The sequence below is a fragment of the Manis javanica genome, chromosome 8 (genome assembly GCF_040802235.1).
Source record: "Manis javanica isolate MJ-LG chromosome 8, MJ_LKY, whole genome shotgun sequence".
Classification (NCBI taxonomy): Eukaryota; Metazoa; Chordata; class Mammalia; order Pholidota; family Manidae; genus Manis; species Manis javanica.
In genome coordinates this window covers 112,468,076-112,492,982 of record NC_133163.1, presented here as the reverse complement: position 1 = coordinate 112,492,982, position 24,907 = coordinate 112,468,076, and the positions used below count along the sequence as shown (strand labels likewise).

General features: G+C 41.4%; 1 protein-coding gene and 1 non-coding gene across 2 annotated transcripts; both read right to left on the bottom strand.

Annotated features, from left to right (window-relative positions):
• Window positions 1-3,785: 3,785 nt before the first annotated feature.
• Window positions 3,786-3,896, bottom strand: LOC140843307 (small nucleolar RNA U13). The gene has a single exon (XR_012120933.1). It is a non-coding gene; the product is annotated as a small nucleolar RNA U13 (small nucleolar RNA).
• Window positions 3,897-4,030: 134 nt separating this feature from the next.
• LOC140850660 (transmembrane and coiled-coil domain-containing protein 5A-like) lies at window positions 4,031-13,923 on the bottom strand. The gene is made up of 10 exons (XM_073241713.1): window positions 13,889-13,923; window positions 12,741-12,890; window positions 12,191-12,311; window positions 11,763-11,813; window positions 10,981-11,052; window positions 8,228-8,284; window positions 7,733-7,792; window positions 7,256-7,320; window positions 6,138-6,192; window positions 4,031-4,290 (listed from the first exon to the last, which is right to left on the bottom strand). Exons 1-10 carry the CDS (start codon window positions 13,921-13,923, stop codon window positions 4,219-4,221), a joined length of 738 nt encoding a protein of 245 aa, XP_073097814.1. The 3' UTR covers window positions 4,031-4,218.
• Window positions 13,924-24,907: the final 10,984 nt, after the last annotated feature.

Sequence of the window (24,907 nt, the reverse complement as noted above, 5' to 3'; positions counted from 1 at the left end):
CACATATGCTGGTGCTCCTGTGTTGGGTGCATATATATTTAGAATGGTTATATCCTCTTGTTGGACTGAGCCCTTTATCATTATGTAGTGTCCTTCTTTATCTCTTGTTCCTTTCTTTGTTTTGAAGTCTATTTTGTCTGATATTAGTGCTGCCCTGAGGACACTGGTTAAACTTCTGGATTCAGCCATGCCTGAAACCTCAGATTTTTAGTTCCATAAGACAGTATCTTTTTTTTAATTTTGCTGTAATTTGGAAGTTAGTTTAAGTTAAGGTCACTTGCTGCTATAGAGTTCTAATTATCAGTAGTGAACCATCTGCATTGCAGAGGTCCAGTCTCTTACATTTTTAAGATTAACTAGAAGTATTGATGGACTCTAACTTTGTTTAGCATCGGTGACATTATTCTGAAAATGGTCTACTTTGTTTACTATTTCATACTATTTAGCTTATCCTATAGCCACTGAAATCTATAGACAGAGCTGTTTACTGGGCAAGATTGATCTTGGAAAGGCAACATGGGAGGAAAGGTAATCCATAGGCAAACCTCAAGGGAAAAACTGAAGAAAACATCTTCCCTCTACAAGTTCCACCATCTCCTAGTGCACACAGTCACGTACCACTTGCCTTCTTTTTCCAAGGATGTTTGGGGGTTAGTGGGGCAACAAGTCCTCAGTCCGAAGTGTGAGAGACGCAGAGAGGAAGCTCCTTAGCCTCCACAAGGTGCTCCTGCTCAGTATCCTGGGTAGTATGTCGATGAGGAGATCTGGATTTATGAAGCTTATGTGGAAAAGCAGGTAGCCCAGCAGTGTGATGAAAAATAGGGTGATGAAAAAGAGAAATAGAAAAATCCTGAAAAGAGAAAGCCAAGAAACTGTTAGCCAGATGTTAGACAACCAGGAACAGACCAGTAAGTCATACCTAAATGCACACCTGGTTCCTTCTTGATATTCAAATGTCTCCCACTAAATCTTGTCTCTGTTCCCAGCAAGCCCTTGTAAATGTGGTCCTTCCCTAGTGCTGGCTTGCTAGTTACTGTCTTCCATCACTGTGCTTTATTTTCTTTTAGTATTTATCATTATCTGAAATTATCTTGTGAAGTAGTCACACTGATTTATACCCCACTAGCAGAGTACACATTTCTGTGGGTCTACACCCTCTCCAACACTTACCGTCAGATTTTTAAAGTTTCACTAATCAAATGGGTGTAAAGTAATTTCTCATTATGGTCTTGATTTGTATTTCCCTGAAGAACAGTGATGCTGAATATCTGTGCAGAGGTTTATTGGTCTTCTGTGTTCCTTTTGCCCATTTATCTACTAGGTTGTTTGAGCTTTTCTTACTAAATGGTAAAAATTCTTTATATGTTCTTGACATGAATCCTTTTCCATGTGTACTTTGAGTAACTTCCCTCTACTTTCTAACTCTCACTTGCTCGAAGTGTTGAAGAGCAAAAGTTAACAATTTTTAATCAAGTCTAGTCTATCAACCTTTCCTTTAATTAGAATCAATCCTTTTTATGTCGTGTTAAAAATCCATGCCCTATACCAAGGTCTGAAAGATACTTCTATCTTCATTGAGAGTTTGTAGCATTTAAAAAATATGTTCACAAATTCTTTGATACTCCTCTCATTATGAGATTTCCCTTCATTGGGATGTGGACTGGACTTAATGGCTCATTTCTAAAGAATACAATATTGTGGAAGTGACGTGACAGTGTGTGACTTCCTAGACTAGGTACTAAAGACACTACAGCTTCTTCCTTATTCTCAGGAGAAAACCAGCTGTCATATTGGGAGGCTTCACAACCAGCCCTGTGGAGACGTCCATGTGATGAGGAACTGAGATCTCTTGCCAAAATCCAGCAAAAAAGCCAGTGTGAAATAGGTCCTGTAGCACCAGCCAAGCCTTCTAATTACTGTAACTTTGGCCAACATCTTATCTGTAGCCTCACAACAGACCCTGAGCTAGAAGTACCCAGCTAAATGACTCAAAGATTCCTGACTCACAGAAACTATGGGATGATGAATGTTTATTATTTGAAACTAGTTAGTTTTCGGGTAATTTGTTAGGTGGGAAGAGATAACTCATGCTGAATTTTAAAGATTCCTTTCTTTGTTTTTGTGGACATTTAGGTCTTTAACACATTGGGCTTGCTTTTTATATATGCTGAATGTTAGTGATCTGATACCTTTTTTTGTCTTATTTGGATAACGTTTGTCCCTACCATATTTTTGAACAATTCTTCCTTTCCCGTATGACATATAATTATTGTTACATATCAAAGGTCTAAATGTGTACTGTTTCTAAGCTCTTTTTTTGTTCCATTTCATTGTTCAGTTTTCCTACTCTGGTCCCAATAGCACACTATCATAATTATTGTAGCTTCATAGTAAGTTCTGATATCTGAAATGGCATATTCCCCACCTCTTGCTTTTCTTTAAAATTTCCAGGTTATCTCTGACCCTCTACTCCTCCAAATATAGTACATTTTAGAATCATTTCATTCAATTGCATGAAACATCTTTTGGGGAGTTTGATTGGAATTGAATTGACTATTTCTCCACTGGAGACAACTGATATATTTCTGGTATTAAGGCTTCCTATCCATGATCATGGTATTTCTCTTCTTTCATTCATGATACTTTTAATATTTCTTAATACATTTCTCTAAATTTCCCTATAGTGGTCTTGATTTCTTCTTTAAATGATGAATTTTTTTGCCCTTGTTGTGTTACTATGATTTGCACGAGCAAACCTCCACTGTTTCCTTCCTACATTAACCTTATCCGGCTGTTCTGGGCTGCCTCCAGTCCCAGGACAAATTCATTACCACCTGCACTCAGTAGTCAGAGAGAACCCCTTCCCCACCAGTTCTCTAAAGTTTTTCTCTAGAGTTGATCTTAGAGCCCGGATCCAGGATCCATTCTAGTAAAGTATCTTAGAATTAGAATCAGAAGCCCTTTACAAACCTCCCTCCTCCTTCCTACAAATCTCCTTGAAGCTGGATACAATATTCATAAGGAGGTTGTGGGTGACATTCCCAGGGAAAATGTTAGGAATAACCAACTTTTTAATCTCTTGAGTTAACGACCAGCCTACCAGTGCCTCACAGAATGGTCGAGTAAAACAAGAGGAAAGGTGTTTGTAGTTTGGTGATCTAAACTTGACATTCTCCTCCAGATTACCAACTGAAGGCAGACAGCCCTTGGGAGTCCGCATGGGTGATTCCATGCTGGGCACTGGTGTTAAAAGTATAGGTGAAGGCAGTTCTAGGATTTCTAGAAAAAATTCTACTAGTTGTTCCAGAACACTATATTTAGGGACACCAAAATATGTAGTACTTCATTTACCTTGTATGAAAGGATATCCCCCTTAAGCCAATATTCTAGACAATTGGAAATTACCTTTAAACACCAATAATGTTATGTTAATCATTTTGATAGAACTCTTTCTAAATCATATTTTATACCACTTTGAATATATGTTTCTCTATGCCTTCTTAAACATATTCTATTGAACATAATTTGACCTTTTCTTGAAAATGCAAGGACTTCATGAATACAGATCTTTGCTGTCACAGTGATTCCTTCAGAACTAATATGCACTCAGTTGTTTGAATCTTGAGTTCTTACTCAGATTAACAAAGATTTTTGAGCAATTATGATGTGCTGGATACTGATAGGTGCTTTATCTCTTTTTCACAATCATTTCCTCTTTTATCTGTTATTAGGCAGCAGTATATTGCATTTAGAAGTTCTCTCCCTAGGTATGTATATATTTTTCATGTCGGGGGTAAAGAGCTGACATTGTAACAAGGTTTGAGGGAGGCATGTCTCATACAATAGGGTGAAAACCCAATCACTATGCTTATGAACCCCATTTCTAATCTACTGATTCTACTGGGGATCCAGATACATCAAATGAATTCAGATTGTTAAGGGAAGAGGGAGTAAGTATGAGATTTGCCACATCTCTTTTAGGTGATGAGATTCCCGTTTCTGATTACTACTAGGCTGTTGGCTACTAATACTGGAAAATGAGATCAGTAATTGCCTTTCGGCAAGAAGTCATAGCATTAGAACTGAGAAATGTGGTCACTGATGACACTAGTTTGTTGACTCTGTGTGTGTGTGTGTGTGTGTGTGTGAGAGAATGTGTGAATGTGTATACAAGGTTCTCCTTGTCGTCTGCAGGATGCCTAGTAGATCTCCCAGTGTTCAGGAAGTTTGCTCAAAGATATTTACTTGCCTTTTACAGAGCCATATTCCCTTCTTTTGGAGAGAATTGTCCTGGGAGAAGAAGAAAGGACATTGATAAATAAGCAATTTCATCACTGTGAAGTAATATTCAGTGAGCCATTAGTTATATGTTATGTTTAGATACCATACAAATTTTTTTCATAAGCATAAACAGATGAAATTTTCAAAGACAATGTATATACATATATATTCATATATATGTATGTGCATTATTTATATATACATACACACACACACACACACACACACACACATATATATATATATATATATATACACTTACATATTTCTATATAATTTTGTATCACCTCCTTATATACTGATAGGAGTAAAGGAAGGCATAGAAATGTAACGTCTGTTGCCCAAGGTTATACAGCTAGTAAGTGGTAGGCCGGGCCTGAAGCCTGGACCTCTGTGAATCCACATTCTGGGCTCTCATCACTCTTTGCTTACCTTCAGCTCAGCCAGCAACCCTTAGAGGAATGAACAAGCTATGGACACCATAGAAATATATTCTGAGATAAGTTTTAGAAGGTATAAAAATGGAAAGATGAAGATATATCCTGAATTTCTGTGACATTTCTTTTGCAAAATATTTCCTTAGTTATTTCATTTTCCTTTTAACTTCCTTGGGAGATAAAAAGATGGAGGAATTAAGATCCCATTTTAAAATTGTGTAAATAAGGCTCACAGAATTGGAATCATGAGAAACTGTGTGTTTTACACATTTGGTTCTATAGCTTGAGTCCGATGAGGGTAAGTGCCCTCTGATCAGCGCTCAGGGAGCATCTCTGTAAGGACGGCTCAGACTCAGGGCTCGGGACCGTCATGGGACTCTGGTAACCCTGATGAACACGCTCTGTTTTTCCTCTGATGGGTAGTCAGATGAATACTTTGATGAACCATTGGGGGTAGATGAGGGGACATATCAGAAAGTATGCTAAGCCTCGTCCTAGAGAGGGGGAGTCCAGTTAATTTCAGGGTCCAGTTAATTTTTTTGCTGAGTGGAATATGCAAGAGAGGGGCCAGAATAACTTGCTCAGGACCATTGGAGTCATGGTCACTGTGGGCATGTGTGACATATACCCGAACATCTAGATGACCCCAGGGACAATGGTGTATTATTAATGTTTGCTTTTTGGGAAAAGAAGACTTCTTTTTTTTCTGAGGTTATCAAGACCATATATTTCATGCCAAAAAATTTCTGGTGAATGTCAGTCAACCTTGCCTCTTAAACCAATATGCATTACAAAAATAAAGTTAAATAAAAGTTTATCTTTTAGTCCTGTGAACTTGCTGCCCCAAAATGCCAAACAGGCAAAGAGCTGTGATGCTCTGCATCCAATTCTATGTCCTTCTGACCTTTGCATATGTGCTGGTGACATCACGATGTTAAATAGGAACAGTCTTGGAGCTTTGTCATAAAGAAGTGATGACTTCTTATGTTAACTCATGGGGCATCTCTGATCAGATAGTGACAGATAACCCTGGTGCTTTGTGTTTTAAAGATTCGGGACCATGTTTTGATCATCTGGAAAGAGTCCTGTGATTGCAGGAGGTGGGCGGTGTGGTGTATGTGTCATATATTAGCCTCTTCTCTGTAGAGTATTATACCCTCAGTTAATGTTCCTTCTTGCTTGCATTCTGAACCTTCTGAGGTCTTAGACAAGTTTCTAGGAGGGCATGTCGTTTACATGGCTGTAAGAGAGGGAAGACAGTTGTCTTCTTTGTTTCAGGTTGGAATGCTTTGAAATTACGTCTAGTACGGTTCTTGGAAAATGCACATGGGAAGATTTGTGTATGTTTCGTGGCTTATAGTGTTTTGGAAACTGACAGGCATTGGCACTGAGTAAGAGGACACAGGGTGGAACACTCACCTTATTATTTTGGCTGTTATATTTTTTTGCAGAGCTCATGCTGAAGGCTTTTGATCTAGGGGGAAATGAACCAAGATAGGGATTGAATAAAGTACACTCAAATATTCATACTACATAATGATTATTTAAAAAGTTTTATATTCTAAAGCTGTGCTGTCCACTATGGAAGCCAGTGGCTACATGTACCTATGAACATTAAAATTAATTAAAATTTAAAAAAATCAGTTCCTCAGTCACACTAACCATGTTTCAGATACTCAGTAGGTGGCCATTGGCTACTTATTGGATGGCACAAAGTTTTATTGGGCAGCTCAGTTCTAGAAACTGAGCTTAGCACTGAAGCCATACTTCAGAATTCCAAGAGCAGGTACCCTGAGGCCCTCCCAGGCCGCAATGCATACCAGGGCTGTTTAGAGGCGGTATGAAGTTTGGGTCTCTTTACCTCAATCCCAAGATTCTAAAATATTTAATAAATATAAGTACTTCTTGACTAAGTTAAGATGTAACTTCTAAAAAGGGGCCAAGAAATGGGAGTGAGATTTTTGACTTTGTTTTCTCACCATTCAATTCTAGACAAACTCAGAAAGGAGGGGCTTTTGTCTTACCATTTCTAACCTTTAATTGTCACAGTTTAGTAGTTAATATAGCTTACAGTTTGAGTTTTGTAATATGATGCCCTTCGTGTGTCTAGAGGTTAGTTTCATGCCTGTCTTATATGGCTTAGTCTCTATGTTTTTGGGGAAATGAGGGTGGTATTAGTTTAAAGGGCTTTTCTGTGAAAGTAGGAATGTCCTACTCATCAGAGTGCCTGACCACCAGCCCTTTTAAAATCAGATGTTCCTGCCCTTAATATAAACCTCAATAATTGAAAATGTGATAAAAGCAGGAGGGGGGACGCGTTTCTGTGGTTTTTTTAAGAAGGATGGACGAAGGAACTGCATTTTAAAGTTGATGTGGTTTAGTGGCGGTCAAACAATCACTAACAGAAGGGAGAGAGATGTGGTGTTGGGGCTCACTCAGTCCCACGTAGGAATTGGTCAGAGGAATGTTTGCTCTGACCCAGGCTGAGCTGGAGTTACCACTAAAACCAGGAAGTTCCTTTTTTTGCCAAAACTCACACTTCTCTCTCAAGGAGCCGCGTCTCTGCTTCTTCTTCTGTTTTCCTCCAAGTTTCCTGGTACTTCTTCCAAGAGAAATAAAAGAAACCACAGTTACTAATTAGAAGCCTTACACTTTTTCTAATCATAAGAAGCATGTGTTATTACGTGGTAACATGAATGCTTGGTCTCCTTCTCCAGCCCCGACACCCACCACCACTCCTGGTCACTCGCTGCACTTCCTACCTTCCCGGCAGGTCCCTGGGTAATTGGCATAATGAAAGGAAAAGTGCTCATTATGAATTTAAGAGCACAGAGGTCAGGAGACCAGGGCTGTAACGGAATGATATTGGTGGTGGGTTGTCAGGGACCCTAAGTCCCTTTGTAATGCCACTTTGAAGAGTTAATCTTGTCCTAGAAAGTGTTCTTTGAAAAGCCTGGTTTCATATTATCCTGTACCTTACAAACCCTTTTCTGTCCCATTACCGAGAAACATACCTTAATGCAGAAGACCTGATCTTTGCACAGCTGGGCCACATGTGCATTGTCTTCCATTATCTGGGAAACCAAAATTCAGTCAAATTTCTTTCAGGAAATTTCTCTAAGAACAAGAGTATACTTGTTTCTTCCTAAATCCCAGACCCTAAATGTAGTTTTCTAATTGTTCTAAATATGTTTTTGCTGTATATATGAACTCGTTTTTTTTTTTTAGGATAGATAAGCTTTATTTTGGGGGGGATTTTATTTTGGGACAGTTGGGAGAAGAATAGATACAGATATGGAACATATCCTGTAAAAATTATTGAAGAGAAGGAAACCTAGGAGACTGCATTCATCTTCCTTTCCTTCATCCCCTCCCCAACCCCATAATGGTTCTGGATCTGGAGCCTTATTATGTGTAACTCAATCATTTGCAGAATGTATTGCATCGTCTAACTGAACATCAACTTTTCCTTCCTCTGGGAGAAGTAATACTGAAATTACTACCATCACCTTGGCCAGTTCCTTCTCTTGGTCGGCACAGGAAGCTTCCAGCTGTTGTAACTTAACCTACAGAAAGGGAAGGAGATGGATAACTCAAGGTGCAAGCAGGATTCCATTCTGAAATGCTGTCTCAAAGGTTACCTGACAGGTGGTTGACATGCATCAGGTATGATGTCAGATGTCTTTTTAATGGGGGAGAGTCCAACCATGCAGCGTCCTTCTGGTGAACCTGCCCTTCTACACTCCCAAGCCCTTAGCATTCATCAGGGCTCCACTCACGCTTAAACTACAATTCTTAGCTTCTTTCCTTCCTAGCTATTTCTCTTAGGGAAAACATCGATCTTGAAAAACTTCACTCTTCTTTTTCCTTTTATATGCTTACTGCTCACTCCTTTTTTGCTCCCCATATTCCCTGTTCCTTCTTTTCCTTCCTTATTTGATGAAATCCTATGCTATATTGGTCACTACGTTGGAGTGATGGGCAGAAGGCCATGAGAGTAGAAAGGGTACAGTGGTGAACAGGATTGAGAGTCAGAGTCTCTGCCTCTCAGAGCTGACATTCTAGTTGGGGACATGAACAGATAAGTCAACATGATAATGATAAATGCTATGAAAGAAATACAAACAGAGAAATGTAGTGATAGCGATGGCATGAGAGCTATCATAGCTGAAGTCCTGTCTGATGAGATGATACTGGGTTGAAATCTAAATGGTAAATATTAGCCAAATGGAGATCTGGAAGAAATACGCCCCATGCAGGGTTGCAGCAAGAGCCAAGACTGTGAAAGAGCACATATTTAGTGTGTATGTGGAAGTTATGTGGCTGGAGCATGGGGACACACCTGGGAAGGAGAAGATTGAGGTGGGGAAAGGTTGACCTGGGTGAGATTATGTAGGGCCTTGTGGCTTCTAGAGTTTGGTTCCGTATTTTAATTGCAGTGAGAAGCCAGGTGTGAACTCGAAGTAGTAAGGACATAATCTGATTTGTGTTTTTAAAGAATAAGTCTTTTCTATGTGTGAAAAGTAGACTAAGGGTAAGAGCAGAAGCAGGAAGACCAAGAGGCTGATTTGGCATCCAGGCAAGGGCTGATGGTGGCTTGCAGAAGGGTAATGTAGCCGAGGAATAGATGTGCTCGGGGGATATTCCCTCGTTAGAGCAGACAAGCCTGCGTTTTTCCTTCCTTCCACTTTTAGCTCTACTGTTCCCTCTTTGATCTAGTACCATTGTTTCACATCTGAAGACTTCTAACAGTTCCTTTCCTCTTCAGTCAGTTATACCCAGGGCCAGAGAGCCAGATGTGCTAAGGGCTGTATCTTGAGGACGGTGGTCTGAGACACAAAGAGGCGCAGCAGGCCTACCATTAAACTGATGAGCTGATTGCCAGGATGTAAGAACAGAAGCAAGAGATGCTATGGATTTCATAGGATTAGAGAAATCACTTGAGAATTCTACAGCACATGTAGGCAAATGGGAGTAATCTAAAGGGTCAGTAATGCTTTAGAGTTCTTTGGAGGTGGGCTAATAGCTTCTGGGAAAATAATGGCCATTGTTGTGACAATACCTGGAACTACCTATAGTCTTCCTGCTCAGCTGAGGTGACACAGCATCACCAGACTTAAAGCCTTGCCATGGGCTCTGCTGGGCTGCTGTCAAGAAAACTTGTTTTGAGCAGAAGGAAGCCAATGCACTTAGTTATACGGCAAGGCTAGTCAAGGGGCTTCATAAGCCTTTCTAACCGGAGCCCCAAGTTTATCCTGAAGCACATGCAGGCTCCACATTTCTTCCTTTCCAGATACATTTCCTGGACAGGCATGGCCAAGCAAGCTGTTTGGGTGGCTTTGGACTTCCTGTTTTGTGTTTTGTTTTTTTTTTGTGGCCATCAGTACTAACTTGGCTGACAGGAAATAGGGAATTCTCTATTTTTCACTTTGTATTTCTATTTTCAGTGTGTCCATATCTGCAGGGCCTCCACAGACGTAGTATGGGCTTAAGTGTGAGCTTAAGAAGCTAAAGAGAAATAAGGCAGGGGAAGATGGAATTCTACAGAAAATAACAAGTAAGAATTGTACCTGCTTTCTGAATAAAAAAATAAGTCCACCTTTTTGCATCTTTGATCAGATGGACTGTGGTTGTGCCCAGGTTTTTATCTTTGGAACACAATTAGAGAAATGCTAAGCAATGTATGATGATGCACTCACCAGGTAGAGGTCACTAAATATTAGTGATAAATTGAATGAATCCTTTTCTGGATGGGAGTCAGTGATAGAGTGTGTAAATTACCTAGCACACAGTAGATTGACAAATCCTAGCTCTGCTCTATGAATTCATACATTTGCCTCAGCTAGACTTTTAAATAATCACATTAAATATGTGATGTTTCAACGTTTTACTCTTCAAAAAAAGGAAAGAGTTTAAAAATACACAATTTCATTCAGTTTTTCAAACTGAGGCTGGAAGGGGCTGATTAAATTGCCCAACTTCATACACCTCACTAAGTGCTGGGACCAGGATATAAACTAGGGACTTCAGTGTTATATATGCATTGTGCAATTGTGTTCTGCTCTTCCTAAAGGAAGAGACACAAAATATATGGCTTCAGAGTGAAATTCCTTACCAAGGGCAGAAAAGAATTCAGTACTCAGTAGTCTAGGCTTAAGTCTGACATGGGCTAATTTATCCCAGTTTTGATAGTTGTTTCCACCTAAAAGCTTGCTTCCTGGTTATGTAACCCAAACCCACTCAAGATTGCTTTTTCGTTTACCTTTGAGTCTTCTAGTGGTCCCTTTAGATGGCCTTCTTCACACTTGGTTTCCTTTTGCGATTTCCTTGTAAGCTATGATTTTAAATAAATACATATTTCAAATAAAAATACATCAAATAAAAAATTCTAGAAGACAAGCACACTGTTTGGTGTGTAGAACCAATAACATGGCCTTGGTAAAGCTGCCAGGAGATTGTCCCTTAATGGATACTTGGTGCCCTTGGAAACATCTTTATTCTACCTCCGTCTTCTTCTCACTAGTGTCGGCCACCAAAGCTAGGGTCTGCACAAGCAGGAGGACTTCCCTGAACCCTGTGCCATTCCAGGCTACAGAGGGCTGCAGGCGGGGGTCAGAAAGTAGGGCGATCATAGGAAACCTGCTGTATTTTGAGCAGGAGTTGAGGTAGAGTGAATGCCTGGATAAGGAAAGGGGAAGCCCTTGGGATTTAAGTATTTTAAAAGGTCTGTTGAAAATAAAATTAACCTTTCACCTTCCGACAAACTGTCAGTGGATTCCAGTTTCTTATGATAGAATGAAAAACCCATGGGATCACCAAATAGCCCAAATGTCGCACCCACTGCCTTCACCTCATGCTTGCAGGGGAAGTCCATGGCATTCAGGTACGAGGCTCAGCCTCAGGAGAGTGGGGCAGGGGTAGAACCCGCCCCCAGCACAAACTTTTCTGACACGTGGGATCCTCTATGATCATTTTCCCTCCCTTGTGTCTTTGACAGCTGGAGCCGCTGCGGGGAACGTGGGGAAAACTAGAGCCCCAACCCACCTTTTTTTGAAGGTCTCTTATACTGTGCACCAGAGTCTCATTTTTCCTTTCCTGTTGAGAGAAAGAAGCAGAGCATAGGTGCGGAGCTCCCTGCTGCCACCCACCTTTATTCAGCTGATTGTTCTCCCTTTCACCTGGTGCTGTTTCCCTGCAGTAACTCTACCTCGCTGCTACTGTCAGGTAGAGGACCTGTGGTTTGATTTCCACATATGTATGTGTATACCAACTCACCAGGATAGACATGCCCACATGCAGGGCTTCCCAATATTGAATATTACCAAAGATACTGTGCCACTGACACATACTTTACCATGACTTTTGACTATTCTTTGCATGTAAAAAAGAGACGACTAGCTTATCTGATGACTAATGAGAGACAAGCTGAGGAATAAAACCTATCAGATGGCTCTTCCCAGCTCCTTGCTTACAAGTCTGGCGATTTCTTCTTCCCGGTCTTGCAAAGTTCTTTCCCTTTCCACGGTGGTACTGTTCTCCTTCTCCCACTCATCATCTTTCAGGTCTTGAGTCTGAGTGATCTCACTTTCCAGCCTGAATGACACAAGCACATAGTGTGAGGAACAGACAGCTTCAGAACTGGAAAAACACATCTATCAGTTTTAAGGGTTCCTTCAGGGTCAGTAAATATGGCTCTCAAGTTGGAAGCCCATTTTTCCTGGGTCCTTACCATCATAATCACTTCAAAGGCAGGAAAAGAAATCACTTCAACGTTTGACCTGAGTCCTGAGTCAAACACCCTAGTGTTCTTTCAGCTCAGGTGAATATCATCCAGTCTTTTAAGAATCTCTTTGAAACTTGCTGTAATTCCGGGTTTGAGCCACAGAAAATGCCAAAGAATGAAGAAGGAACTGCTGCATAAGATAGAGGTCTCTAGAGCAAGTGGGAAAATTCAGGTTTGTCTCTTCTCCTCTATCCCATCCCTTGGATTGGGAACTTCCCTCAAGAAAACCCAGCACTCACCTCTGTATTTCTTCTTCTTTCTTGTGGATTTGGAGAAGAAGTTCCTGATTTGCCTCATCTGTGATTTGCAAGTCTCTTTCAAGGTCTGTGTTCAGACTTTCTAGGTTCCTATTTGACTGGGTCAGTCTTAAGATCTCCAACTCCTCTGACCTATAGATTCAGCCCACGAAAGGAACAAGGGCCAGTTATCTCAGGGTCAGGGATCTTTGGGCCAGAAGGGATATCTAGGAGACCTGTGATTCAGCAACCTGGCTGTTTCTGGGAGCACACCTTTCCTTTTTCATAGGAAATTGTATTTCTTAATCATGCCCTTACAGTTTGTTTCAGTAATTCTGAACTCCGTGAGCAAGAGGATTTTCCCAGGCTTTCTTGATCAAAGTGCTCAGTGTAATAGTGCACCTCCTCCCTGGTTCCAGGAGAAGATTGTTTCCTTAATAGCCTCTTGTATTGGAGAGAATGGTTTCTCAGGAAAATGGTGCACAAAATCTGCTCATGAAATACACTTCCATTGAGTATTTTCATCCAGGCACCTGGCACATCACTTAGAGTTGGTTTCTGCCTTATGCCGCAAGAGCTCTCCACGAGCAGATGGGGCTTCTGTTTCTCCCTCCCTCCTCCCATCTCAAAACTTCTCCATTGTCTGCTACAAAGCTTGAGAATCTACCATGGGAGTCACTCCACTGAGTACACACAGATATGATCCAGGCATTCACTTTCAAGAATACAAACATCTTTTTTGAAATAAATTTGATTGTAATAATGGTAATATCTCAGTGGTTTAGAAAGGGTACCTGGCAAATGGGAAGCTCTCAGTAACTTTTTTTTGTTGTTGTGTGTCAGTTAATTGGTTTCTCTTTGAAACTATAAACTGGGGATAAAGTGTGAGGGAGAGGTGTTTTGTTTTGAGTGGGAATGAGGGACGATTTTGGTAAAGTAAGTCCTTCCTTGGAAGGGCTGAGTGGATGCAGGATTTATAAGAGTTGTCACTTCAGGAGGACATGGAGTGCTTGGGGTGGTGTCAGCAGGGGGTTGGATAGACAGGAGCGTAGGAGGGAGTGGGTGGGGGGGGAGATGAGGGAAGTCATGCAGAGTAGACCTGCTTCACACCTTGGTCCTTGGATGTGGCTTTGCATAATCGTGATACTTACTCGTGATCTAGCTGATCGTCCTCGGGTTCTTCCATTGTAGATTCCCTGAAATACCAGCAGAGATGCATTGGATGAATTGGGGAAATGTGTCCATTTGTGAAACACAGAGTAACTAGCCAAGAGTCCCTAAGTATATGGACAAAATTAAGTCAAGTGATTTCCTCCCTCCAACCCCCCAGGTTTTGGCCATGACAAAACCCAGCCCTTTGATTCTTCTGTCCCTCATCTGACTGTAACTCAGATAAGGATACAGTGAGGATACAGGGATAATGCTGGAAAATTCAGTGTATGTCCTTCTAGTGGGTACATGCGGAGATGGTTCTCTAGAACAAGAACCCTTTCAAACTTTGCTCCAGGTAATTAGAATCAATAAAGGTCATCCCTTCGTCTTAAGTCCCTTTTTGCTCCGTGGCCAGTTGCTTTCCTTAAGGCCCCCTGGGCATGAGTGTAGGTGCATGACCGCCCTGAAAAGTGATCTTTCTGGCCTCTAGCCAGGACTCTGTAAGGATCGTCAGATATTAAGATCTTTAGTATTAAATAGGGCTCAGAAAAACCAAGCAGAAGTAGATAATTTGGTTCATTCTGTACCTTAGTTCCCTTTTTATCTCCAATTCTTCAATAAACTCTGTCCCCCTTCTGTAAATGGCTTCCTGATTCTACCTTAGTCGCTCAGCTTCTGAAGTCTAGTCCTTCCCCACTGGAACCAACCAGTAGAGTGTCAGACCCTTCCAAAGGGTCAGGACTCTGCTATTGACATAGGATGGGTGGGGCAGCATGTCATAGTGGGGTGGGTCACAATGGTCATTCATGCAGAGTTCCAAGGCTATGTGGGTATATGAGGAGATGGTTCTCTAGAACAAGAGCCCTTTCTAACTTTGCTCCAGGTAATTAGAATCAATAAAGGTCATCCCTTCCTCTGAAGTCCCTTTTTGCTCCGTGCCCAGCTGCTTTCCTTAAGGCCCCATGGACATGAGTGTAGGTGCATGACCACCCTGAAAAGTTATCTTTCTGGCCTCTAGCCAGGACTCTGTAAGGATCGTCAGATATTAAGATCTTCAGTATTAAATAGGGCTCACAAAAACCAAGCAGAAGTAGATAATTTGTTTCATTCTGTACCTTAGTTCCCTTTTTATCTCCAATTCTTCTATAAACTCTGTCCCCCTTCTGTAAATGGCTTCCTGATTCTACCTTAGTCTCTCAGCTTCTGAAGTCTAATCTTTCCCCACTGGAACCAACCAGTAGAGTGTCAGAACCTTCCAAAGGGTCAGGACTCTGCTACTGACATAGGATGGGTGGGGCAGCATGTCACAGTGGGGTGGGTGACAGCCGGGGGTTGGATAGACGGGTGTGTAGGAGGAAGGGAGGGGGGAGATGAGGGAAGTCATGCAGAGCAGACCTGCTTCACACCTTGGTCCTTGGATGTGGCTTTGCATAATCGTGATACTTACTCGTGATCTAGCTGATCCTCCTCGGGTTCTTCCAATGTAGATTCCCTGAAATACCAGCAGAGATGCATTGGATGCATTGGGGAAATGTGTCCATTTGTGAAACACAGAGTAACTAGCCAGGAGTCCCAGAGTATAGGGACAAAATTAAGTCAACTGATTTCCTCCCTCCAACCCCCCAGGTTTTGGCCATGACAAAACCCAGCCCTTTGATTCTTCTGTCCCTGATCTGACTGTACCTCAGGTAAGGATACAGTGAGGATACAGGGATAATGCTGGAAAATTCAGTGTGTGTCCTTCTAGTGGGTACATGCGGAGATGGTTCTCTAGAACAAGAACCCTTTCAAACTATGCTCCAGGTAATTAGAATCAATAAAGGTCATCCCTTCCTCTGAAGTCCCTTTTTGCTCCGTGCCCAGCTGCTTTCCTTAAGGCCCCCTGGGCATGAGTGTAGGTGCATGACCGCCCTGAAAAGTAATTTTTCTGACCTCTAGCCGGGACTCTGTAAGGATCTTCAGATTTTAAGATCTTTAGTATTAAATGGGGCTCAGAAAAACCAAGCAGAAGTAGATAATTTGGTTCATTCTGTACCTTAGATTCCTTTTTTTATCCAATTCTTCAGTAAACTCTGTCCCCCTTCTGTAAATGGCTTCCTGATTCTACCTTAGTCGCTCAGCTTCTGAAGTCTAGTCCTTCCCCACTGGAACCAACCAGTAGAGTGTCAGAACCTTCCAAAGGGTCAGGACTCTGCTACTGACATAGGATGGGTGGGGCAACATGTCACAGTGGGGTGGGTGACAATGGTCATTCATGCAGAGTTCCAAGGCTAGATGGATGGCCGAGTTTGGTGGTAGTCAGTTCAGTGGTTGTGATTCCTGGGTAGTATGAAGGGGTAGTCCCTGTGTTTTATTTTTCTCGCAGATTGAGCTTCCTCTCTGCCCGAGTGTGGCTATGGGAACCTGGGTCCTAAGGCATCAGTCTGATCCCATAACCGCTCATTCATCTGACACACACTGAAACATCAGAAGAGCGCTTATGGATGCCAGGCACTGTTCTAAGCATGAGGGAGACAGAGTGAACAGAACAGCCCAAACACCTGCCATCACGGAGTTTACATTACAGGGTGTGCATGTGAGGACGGAAGGGGTAGCACAACGCAATAAATGAGTACATTTATTTTATTTGGTATGATAAAAAAGAAGAATGCTATGAAGAAACATAGGTGAAGGGGGTGAGAGAAATTCAGTGAGTCCTGTTTACGTGGGAAGGAATTGAAGTTTTAAATAGGGTGGTGCAGAGAACGCACTGAGCATTGCCAGACCCAGAAGTGTGGTGTAGATGTGTCAAGAGGCCTAATCAATGGGAAGGAAACCTTAGGTTGTGCTGAGGTGAACACAGAATCCTCAGGCCTCACGGCCAAGGGCAGTAGCAGACAAGGCCCATGGCCACCAGAAGCATGGACCAGCACGCAGCCGAAGGGCCAGCAGGCCCAGGGCACCAGGAGGAGGCGTGAGGACGCAAAGCTCCTCCTTTGCTGCTTTGAGGATACGTAGCTTTTCCTGCAGCTGCCACTATTCTGGGGAAAAAGAGAACTCTGGAGAGGGAGAATCTGTCCAAAATACTGAGAAATTGCCCATAGAGATTTTTAACTGGGAAAAGTCCATGATATCTCGAGTTGGCCCCATTGTATTTTCTGCCAACTGCAGTCAGAGCAGGGAGAGGGGAAGATAAAATCAATTGCACTATGTAAAGAATGTGTTCCTGCATACATGAGTCTGTACACTTTGGCCACCTTCTGTACAATTTGTATCTTTTCGCATAAGTCAAGGAAACCTGGGAAGTTTTGAATCTCTACTTCAGGACTGTATTGAGTTGATTTGTGGATCAGAGTGACTTCTTAACATACTGTAGTTTCTAACAAACTATTTGTACAATTAACGGCCTCTGATGACCCCCATTACCGTCTCCCTTTATAAAGCCGTACACAGAAGAGTAATTTAGTAACAATTCAGGCCAATGGCCTCTCCCAGGATTTAATGGTAGGGAGAGTTCACCAGCTGGTTATATAGCTTTTCCAGGAAATGCCCTACACCATGGTTATCGTAGCTACTAATGGATTGGATAGGGACTTTCACTGGGATAAAAATAAAGCTCTGTCTCCTTTCTGGGGAGCTTTTCTCCTGGAGGGGCTACCAAGGGCAAACCTGTTGGGTCCGCAGAACCCCAAAGCTTGGGACCTTGTGTGGGACGAGGACAAGAGACTGCTATTAGTGAGAATTGCTAAATCAAGGTAGAAACAGGGCCTTGGGGGCAAATGAAGGTCCTTGATGTAAGCACTGCTGCTATTGGAGAGGTGGCTTGATTAACACCCAGTGCAGCATTAGAGCAGCTGTTTTCACCTTGTAACATTTTCAAGCCGTGCTGGGCCCTGTGCAGAAGAGTCACTGAGACACATCAGACTGTGCTGCTGCATTGTGGCTGCGAACTCCGGCCTTGGCATGGCAGTCTGTTGTGAAAACATCCCCTCGTCTTCCAGGCTGGGCACTCAGTATCTGTTTGCCTGGCCCTCTCCCTGCTGCTGTGAGGGGGGCAGGCCAGGTGCCCAAGCCCTGGGCACGGCTGCCTGGGCCCAGGCCCTTCCTGCTGACTCACCTGTCGTTTCACTTCCGCAGATTCTGCTTGTGTATGTTTCTAGATGAGCCTGGTTTTGAGGCTTATAACTGCGCAAGACTCTAGAACGTCATTGTAGATCATTGTTTTTTGAATACAGAATCAAATACATGATTTTCCTTATGTCCTTACTTATTTTTAGTTACTATTTTTGTGCAATCTTTAGGCTCATAAAACCTCTTTGAATTCCCTTTTAAAATACTCAGAATAGCTTTCTCAAAAGCAGAAATTTGAAGTGGACTGAAATGTTAAGAAAAATAAGGAATGTACCATTAGTTCCTTCTGCCATTATTTAATAGCCAATAAACAACTATGGTAGTTTGAACTGGCAAAATGTGTATGTATTTTCTTTTATAATTCATTGTATTGCTGTTATAATAGCATAAATTATTTAAAAAATGAAAACTCATCAAGGATCTAATCTCAGCAAAACCCTATATTTTTACAAGTTTTCTTCTATTTTTCCTATTGACAAACCATCTTTTGTAGTTATCATAGAATAGATAATACTGTTGTTTGCCTTCTCACTTAATATTTTTCATAAACATTTTCCAGGTTTTTACATGCCATATATCATTTCAATCAGCACACGAAATTCTGCTAAGTTGATAATCTTCATAATTTGCCCCTCCACACCCTTCTCACCTGTTTGTCTGTGTACATACCTGTCTCCCCTGGAGTGCCAGGAGAGTGCCCTGTGTTAATGTTCTAAGGCTGCTGTAACAAAGTGCTGCACACTGGGTGGCTTAAACAACAGAAGTTTATTTCCTTACAGTTTTGGAGGCTATGAGGCAAGGTGCTGGCAAAGCTGGTTTTCCCCTGAGGCCCCTTTCCTTGGCTTGCAGATGGCCGTGTTCTCCCCTGTGTCCTCACGAGGCGTCCCCTGTGTGGGTCTGTGTCCTTATTTCCTCGTCTTAAAGTGACACCGTCATAGACATTGGGGATCAACAGAGGTGAGGCTTAGAACCTCACCCCACTGTTTTGAGAGAAATCTTCTGCATCCGTGGATGTTTTGTTGCCCTTGTCTAGCTTGGATCAATGCTTAGTCTATAGGCACAGACCTGATCATCTACATTTGCCCTCTTACAGCACTAAATTATGTTTTCTACCTTTATCTTGCATCTACCTACCACTTCAGCATTTTATTACAATAATAATAATAATAATAATAATAATAATAATAATAATAAGGGAGAAATGTGGGATTCACATATAAATCAAGTATAAAAATCAAACGAAAAAAAAATGACACCGTCATAGAGGATTAGGGCCCTCCTTCATGACCTCATTTTAAATTAATTACCTCTTTAAAGACCTTATCTCCAAATACAGTCACATTCTGAGGTACTAGGAATGAGGACTGCAGTATAGGAATTTTAGTGGGACACAACTCAGCCTACAAGAGGTATTCAACAAATGTTTACCTGTGATGAGCATTCAGGCTATTCCCCCACCCTTCCCCCAAGTAGAAGGACTTCAAAGAATAGATTTATATAGTCATTACATTTTTTAGATACAACCAAACTGTCAGATATGTATTTATATTTTTACCATTTTTGGATGTCTTTTAATATATCAGCTTTTAATTTTACATGTGAGGAAAATAAAGACGAGAGACAATAAATGTTTTGCCGCTATTATGTTTCCATTTGGAATGGAGGCTCAAGGTTTTTTTTTTTTCACAATTTATTCGTTCCTTTATTTCCTGGAACCTCAATGCACACTTGCTTATCTTTTTTGTTTGTTTGGTTTTATTTTGTTACCATTAATCTATAATTACATGCAGAACATTATGTTTACTAGGCTCCCCCATTCACCATGTCCCCCCCACAATCCCCATTACTGTCATTGTCCATCAGCTTAGTAAGAAGCTGTAGAATCACTACTTGTCTTCTCTGTGTTGTATAGCCGTCCCCATGCTCCCCACACATATTATTCATACTAATTGTAATGCCCCCTTTCTTTTTCCCCTGCCCTTATGAGGCTCAAGTTTCTATCATGAATTTTTTTCCCTACTGGAAATTATGCATAGAATACTTTCCCCTCTCATATTATTTATTGTCTCTTTGGCTCATAAAGGCAATATTAAACCTTCTTGGTGAACAATTTCTGCCAAACTTGCCATTGAGAGGTTTTTAATTTTTTTATTAAGGTATTATTGATATACACTCTTTTAAAGGTTTCACATGATAAAACAATGTGGTTATTACATTCACCCATATTATCGTGTCCCCCATGTACCCCATTGCAGTCACTGCCCATCAGTGTAGTAAGATGCCACAGAGTCACTACTTGTCTTCTCTGTGCTCAGCTGTCTTCTTCATGATCCCCCCTATACCATGTGTGCCAATCATGATACCGCTCAATCCCCTTTTCCCCCATTCCCACCCACCCTTCCTCACTCCTCCCCTTGGTTACCACTAGTCCCTGCTTGGAGTCTGTAAGTCTGTTGCTGTTTTGTTCCTTCAGTTTTGCTTTGTTGTTATACCCCACAAATGAGGGAAATCATTTGGTACTTGTCATTCTCCGCCTGGCTTATTTCACTGAGCATAATGTCCTCCAGCTCCATCGATGTTGTTGCAAATGGTAGGATTTGTTTCTTTCTTATGGCTGAATAGTATTCCATTGTGTATATGTAGCACCTCTTGTTTACCCATTCATCTACTGATGGCCTCTTAGGTTGCTTCCATTTCTTGGCTATTGCAAATAGTGCTGCAATAAGCATAGGGGTGCATATGTCTTTTTGAAACTGAGAAATTATATTCTTTGGGTAAATTCCTAGGGGTGGAATTCCTGGATCAAATGGTACTTCTGTATTTAGTTTTTTGAGGAACCTCCCTATTGCTTTCCTCAATGGTTGAACTAGCTTACATTCCCACCAGCAGTGTAGGAGGGTTCCCCTTTCTCCGCATCCTCACCAGCATTCGTTGTTCTTAGTCTTTTTGGTGCTGGCCATCCTAACTGGTGTGAGGCGATATCTCATTGTGGTTTTCGTTTGCATTTTTCCCTGATGATTAGTGATGTGGAGCATCTTTTCATATGCCTGTTGGCCACCTGAATTTCTTCTTTGGAGAAGTGTCTGTTCATATCCACCACACATTTTTTAATAGGGTTATTTTCATTTTGGGTGTTGAGGCGTGTGAGTTCTTTAGGCATTTTGGATGTTAACCCCTTGTCGGATATGTCATTTACAAATATATTCTCTCATACTGTAGGATGCCTTTTTGTTCTGCTGATGTTGTCCTTTGCTGTACAGAAGGTTTTTAGTATGATGTAGTCCTATTTGTTCATTTTTTATTTTGTCTCCCTTGCCTGAGGAGATGCGTTTAGGAAAAAGTTGCTCATGTTTATATTCAAGAGATTTTTGCCTATGTTTTCTTCTAAGAGTTTCATGGTTTCATGACTTACATTCAGGTCTTTGATCCATTTTGAATTTACTTTCGTGTATGTGGTAAGACAGTGATCCAGTTTCATTCTCTTACATGTAGCTGTCCAGTTTTGCCAGCACCATCTGTTGAAGAGACTGTCATTTCCCCATTGTATGTCCATGGCTCCTTTATCATATATTAATTGGCCATATATGTTTGGGTTAATGTCTGGAGTCTCTATTCTGTTCCACTGGTCTGTGGCTCTGTTCTTGTGCCCATACCAAATTGTCTTCATTACTGTGACTTTGTAGTAGATCTTGAAGTTGGGGAGCAAGATCACCGCCACTTTATTCTTCCTTCTCAGGATTGCTCTGGCTATTTGGGGTCTTTCGTGGTTCCATATGAATTTTTGAACTATTTGTTCCAGTTCATTGAAGAATGCTGTTCATAATTTGATAGGGATTGCATCGAATCTGTATACTGATGTGGGCAGATGGCCGTTTTGACTGTATTAATTCTTCCTAGCCAGGAGCATGGGATGAGTTTCCATTTGTTAGTGACCTTTTAATTTCTCTTGAGAGTGTCTTGTAGTTTTCAGGGTATAGGTCATTCACTTCCTTGGTTAAGTTTATTCCTAGGTATTTTATTCTTTTGGTGCCATTTTGAATGGAATTGTTTTCCTGATTTCTCTTTCTATTAGTTCATTGTTAGTGTATAGGAAAGCCACAGATTTCTGTGTGTTAATTTTGTATCCTGCAACTTTGCTGTATTCCGATATCAGTTCTAGTATTTTTGGAGTGGAGTCTTTAGGGTTTTTTATGTACAATATCATGTCATCTGCAAATAGTGACAGTTTGACTTCTTCTTTACCAATCTGGATTCCTTGTGTTTCTTTGTTTTCTCTGATTGCCGTGTCTGGGACCTCCAGTACCACGTTGAATAACAGTGGGGAGAGTGGGCATCCCTGTCTTGTTCCCGATCTCAGAGGAAAAGCTTTCAGCCTCTCGCTGTTCAATATTATGTTGGCTGTGGGTGTATCATATATGGTCTTTATTATGTTGAAGTACCTGCCCTCTATACCCATTCTGTTGAGAGTTTTTATCATGAATGGATGTTGAATTTTGTTAAATGCTTTTTCAGCACCTATGGAGATGATCATGTGGTTTTTGTCCTCCTTTTTGTTGATGTGGTGGATGATGTTGGTGGATTTTCACATGTTGTACCATCCTTGCATCCCTGGGATGAATCCCACTTGCTCATGGTGTGTGATCCTTTTGATGTGTTTTTGAATTCGGTTTGCTAATATTTTGTTGAGTATTTTTGCATCTACATTCATCAGGGATATGGGTCTGTAATTTTCTTTTTTGGTGGGGTCTGTGCTTGGTTTTGGTATTAGGGTAATGTTGGGTTCTTAGAATGAGTTTGGGAGTATTCCCCTCCTATTCTATTTTTTTGAAAACTTTTAGGAGAATGGGAATTATATCTTCTCTGTGTGTCTGATAAAATTCTGAGGTAAATCCATCTGGCCCGCGGGTTTTGTTCTTAGGTAGTGTTTTGATTACTGTTTCAATTTCTTTGCTGATAATTGATTTGTTTAGATTTTGTGTTTCTTCCTTGGTCAGTCTTGGAAGGCTGTATTTTTCTAGGTCGTTGTCCATTTCTGTACAGCAAATAGCAACATACATCCTTTTTCTGTCTCCATGAATCTTAAATTTATTTATTTATAAAACTTAACATAAATAGCACTGTGGAGTGATATCTCTTTTTGGAATTTATTAAGCTGTGGAATTCTGCACCATGGTGGGCATACGTATAAGGGCAGAGGACCGTGTGAGGAAATCCTTCCACTTAGAACGCATATTCTGAAGGTATTAGGCAGATGATCATTGTAGGTAGTGACTCAGCACCTGGGGTAGGAGACTTTATCATCCGTGCTCTTGATGTTCAAACCCAGATCTGGCCGATGACCCTGTGAAAAATGGGACAGTTTTGCTGTTACCACAGACCTGCCCCCATCTGGTCGGCACTTTGCAGGGGTACAGTATATACCTATGGTAAAGAAACAGCTTCTGAGGAGAGCCTGCATTTGCCATGGAACAGTGCCCTCCGCTGTTTCTGAGGGAGCCATTCAGCCGTAGTCAAATCATGAGGGAAGAGTGCACTGCTCAGAGACAAAGCAAGCTGCTCCTTGTTTGCAATGGTCAAGATACTGGGAAGCCAACTCCTGGCACCTGCAGCCAGTCCCCACTGTAAATATTCAGCAGGAGAATCAAGACAGCCCAGCCACAGCAGCTGACCTCCCCTACATCTGTTCCCAGGCTCTAATCCCACACTGCATGTGAATGCTCTTTTTCTATTTTTCGCTGCAAATACAGAAGAGCCTCCATTAGTTTTGCTCCTTAGCAGAAGGAATTTTTACAACAGTGATTTTAACCATTGAGGCTGACCTTTAGAATAACTTCTGCTTCTCAGTATTATAAAATTAAAGGAAGCACAGTCAATGGCTGCAGTGAAGTAGTCATGTAGAAGAGAACAGCAGTTCACTGTCGGATCAGCCTCGTTTCCTTCCTTTTTTTCCTTCCTTCCTTCCTTCCTTCCTTCCTCCCTTCCCTGCTCCCCCCTCCATCATCATCATCTTTTTAATGAAACCATGTAAAGTTGCCAGAATGTCCGTCTACGGGAATAATGTCACATAGAGGAAAATGGTTTTTTTGCTAACTCACTTTACATTCTGGGAACAACTGTTTTTGCTGGTTCTCTCCACTCTCTGAATTCTTATTCTCAGTTTTGTATTCTGGGTGTGACCCTGAATGATATAGTCAACATTTACCTTTACTTTAACCAACAACAAGGGCAGTTATGGACCTCAAGATGTTATTAGGGATATGTGTCCTTCCTAATAACTTTTGAACTGTTTTCTCAGCATTATTTCACTTAGCTAGAGCAGAGAAAACATAGTGATGAACAATAAACGATGCATGAAAGGAAAAATTTTTTTGTTTCCTTCAGTGATCTGAAATCAAAATGTGTAAAAATACTTTTTCTTTCATAATTCTAAGTCTCCAATTCATGAGGGCAGAGGAGTGGATTTCTTGCTCTATCATGTGGCAGGACAGTGGTACATGGGAGCTGGCCATACCTTATCCTCCCCTTGTGCCAAGAACGAAATCTGGTTTAATGAAGCACCTACTAAGGCCACACCTACTGGGCAGAAACTGCCAGATTCTACAGGACCCTAGAAGGCCTCTGCCACTCAGTGTGGGAATAAGCCACGCGAGCAGTGCTGCTCTTTGAGGTGGTGGAGGGTGTTTCCATTTAGGGTGCCAGGTAAAAACTCAGTGACTTGTACGGTCAGACAATGCTTATTTGCACATTACTCTAGTAATTGCCAGGAGAAAAGGATTTTGTTTTCTCTGAGGCCTGAGGTGAAGAAAGAATTTACTCATTCTTGGCAATTTACCAGACTAAGAAAGTTGCTTAATTTTTTTTTTCCATTTGGTTCCTTCTGTTTGAAATATTTATCTGTGGTCCCAAGC

Bases quoted from the DNA above. Each gene is read 5' to 3' on its own strand.
- LOC140850660 (XM_073241713.1), bottom strand. From the start codon at position 13,923: ATGGAAGAACCCGAGGACGATCAGCTAGATCACGA. The intron at 8,285-10,980 runs GTAAACGAAAAA...CCCTTTCTGTAG, and splicing joins GACCACTAGAAGACTCAAAG to GTTAAGTTACAACAGCTGGA. The intron at 4,291-6,137 runs GTGAGTGTTCCA...TTCTTCTCCCAG, and splicing joins ATAACAGCCAAAATAATAAG to GACAATTCTCTCCAAAAGAA.